We start from the raw sequence: 2,668 nt of genomic DNA, 5'->3' as shown, positions 1-2,668 counted from the left end.
ATTGTCGGTTTTTTGCTGCTCAAAGGATAGGTTCGGAGACCACTTGAAACGTAAAAACAACATATGTACCCAGGCGAAGGCCCGAAATGCTATGTCAAGTGTAAACATGACACTTGAGGCACGAGATAATATGATCTGGAATCGGATATATCAGTGAGATAATACTAATGCAACGACTCAAGTTTGTTATTTTTCATTTTTTTCTTATAAAAATGTTACCAAGATATTTGTGACGTTTTTCTGATTAAAATGATACCAAATACGATATGGTTTGGACAATTCTTATTTATAATAGTATTTTCTACAGCGTGATTCTCTTGCTACGCAAGACAAAAGCCGTGCCGCACAATGGAACCCCTGCTGTTTGGAAAATTGGAAATGATTTTTATTACATTTGAAAGTTAAAGGAGGAATTTTAGGAATCGGTTTATAACTTAGGAACATAAAATATGGAAAAAATATGTTATTATGCCAGGGTTTCGACTTTACTTAATCCGTTTATTACTCGAAGAGGTTATCGTTTATTACCCTTGTTGCTTTCATCGGACTGGTACTACCTGTGTACCATGCAAGTTCGGTACCTCCACGCGGGCTAGGAGGTACCTTCGCGTTTGCAAAACGCAACCAATCAGAAAAATTACAAATTTACCCCCGACGACGAATTTCAACCAATACAGGAAGTGAAAGTTTCTACACCGAAACCCCCACCACGATTAGGAAGTTATATATTTCTCATCAATACGGAACAAGATTAGTTGTCGTTCAGACTGCAGTCACCATGGATTTTAGTAAGGCAGAAATTCTCACCTTGATTGAAGTATATCGATCCAAGAGTATGTTGTGGGACCCCAAAAACTGCGATTATTTTAATAAATTAAAAAAAGAAGATGCGTGGGAGGAATTAAGCGCAGAAATAAATAAACCAAAAGCAGTATGTAAAAAAAAAAAAAAATAGAATACCTCCGAGCAGGTTTGAGGAGGGAAAAGTTGAAAATGAAAAGAAGTGTTGGCACCGGAAAGGGTAAGTACTTTTTATCATACATTCATGAATTGAAAGTTAGAAATACATATCAGAAAACAGTGCGGCTCAATTTAACTTTCTATCGTTATTTTGTTTGTAGGAACACAAGAAGTATATAAAAGCCAATGGTTTGCATTCGAAAGTATGCAATTCCTATGGGATAAAAATAAATCTAGGAGGACATTAAGTACGGTACGCAAACCTTCAACTATTTTTTTTATTTTTTCTACAATTCATAAAAGCATACTAAGCATACTTTATTAGCAACAAATTAGAAACAATACTTGTTTTCAGATGGAAGATCAAGTACAAATTGTAAGTCCAGAGGCGGTAGAAGGTGAGGTGGTAGAGCAATCATACATGGGACAAAATTCAGAGATGCTTGAGGGAGAACCTGGCCCCAGTACGAGCACCCCATTGCGCTCAACACGAACGGTTGCCGCGAAAAAGCGGCATACCGAGAAAGAGGATCGTTTGGAGAGGGCATTTGAGATTCTGGAAACTGCGTCTGATCCACCATCTGACGAATCCCAACATTTTGCAAATTTTGTTGCAGCGAAACTAAAAAAGCTGAACAATTATGAAAGGGTCCATATTGAAGCACGGATAATGCAATTATTTGTAGAAATTGAACCTACATATATAGATAATATATAAAAAATATATACAGGGTGGCCCACATAACTCTTAAGGGGGACGTTTCATTTTTTCACGTAATCTTGTAGTTTGAGGTCTTGTGAATATCTCTACAAACTTTCAATTCAAAACTAATTAAATTGTGAAAGTTATAGACCGTAAACCGACTTGGCGCGCAGCAACTTTAAACGCGTTTTTCTCGAAACAGGTTTTTTACAACCGGCGGTCATGATTTCTAAAAAACTATTCAATCGATTGACTTGCAATTTTAACTGTATGTTCAGAAAACATCCCTTTATCGTCTGAACTAGGGAAAAAGTGATACGTTGTATATATTTCTTTTTATCGCAAGAACAGTTACCAATTTTAAGAGTAAAATCGATCATCCAAGTTTGACAAGCTGCCATTTTCTCAAAAACAATTATTTTTTCTTACTTATAGTTCAAACGATAACTACATGTATACAGAACAAAATACCATTGGATTTTGCGGCATCCAAGTTTACAAGGAACACAATGCAATATTTTTAATAATAAAAATATTTTTAAGTACAGAAATATATTGTCAATAGATGCACCAAAGATGAAATTAAAATACTGCGAAGTTTTGCTGAAAAAAATTCCCAAAAAACTCGTTTTTTTCCACCGAAAAAATGAAACGCCCCCCTTAACAGCTCAATATCTCGAAAACTGTGACATCGATTTTAAAGTTCTTCGTCTCAAATTGCATGGATCTGAAGGGCCTTTCTAACTACATAAACATGATGTGGCCCACCCTTCTTCTTTAATGGGGGGCGGGGGTACCTTTATAATTTTAAATGGAACCCCCTATAAAACGTTACATATTTAGATTCTACAGGAAAAAAACAAGTAAATTTTGTCTCAAACATTTTTTGTCAGATATTTCCAAGATGAGATTATAACAGTATGAAGTTTCGACTTGTAGGTACTTCCTTGTAGGTACAATTCTTGAGTTTGATTTAGTTATCCATGAAAACGTTCTCATCGTCAG

The 2,668-nt window shown here is 35.6% G+C and overlaps 1 protein-coding gene across 1 annotated transcript; it reads left to right on the top strand.

The window, feature by feature from the left end:
- Window positions 1–217: 217 nt before the first annotated feature.
- On the top strand, window positions 218–2,313 carry LOC114881103. The gene is made up of 3 exons (XM_046289868.1): window positions 218–1,021; window positions 1,122–1,213; window positions 1,316–2,313. The coding sequence occupies exons 1-3, from the start codon at window positions 994–996 to the stop codon at window positions 1,676–1,678; spliced, it is 483 nt and encodes a 160-aa protein (XP_046145824.1). The 5' UTR covers window positions 218–993; the 3' UTR covers window positions 1,679–2,313.
- The last annotated feature ends 355 nt before the right edge of the window (window positions 2,314–2,668 follow it).

This window comes from Osmia bicornis, unplaced genomic scaffold, assembly GCF_907164935.1.
Source record: "Osmia bicornis bicornis unplaced genomic scaffold, iOsmBic2.1, whole genome shotgun sequence".
Classification (NCBI taxonomy): Eukaryota; Metazoa; Arthropoda; class Insecta; order Hymenoptera; family Megachilidae; genus Osmia; species Osmia bicornis.
This window is presented reverse-complemented; position numbering and strand designations above follow the sequence as displayed.

Coding starts and splice junctions, on each gene's coding strand:
- LOC114881103 (XM_046289868.1), top strand. CDS start 994: ATGAAAAGAAGTGTTGGCACCGGAAAGG. Junction 1,022..1,121: donor AAGTGTTGGCACCGGAAAGG/GTAAGTACTTTT, acceptor TTTTGTTTGTAG/GAACACAAGAAGTATATAAA. Junction 1,214..1,315: donor CTAGGAGGACATTAAGTACG/GTACGCAAACCT, acceptor ACTTGTTTTCAG/ATGGAAGATCAAGTACAAAT.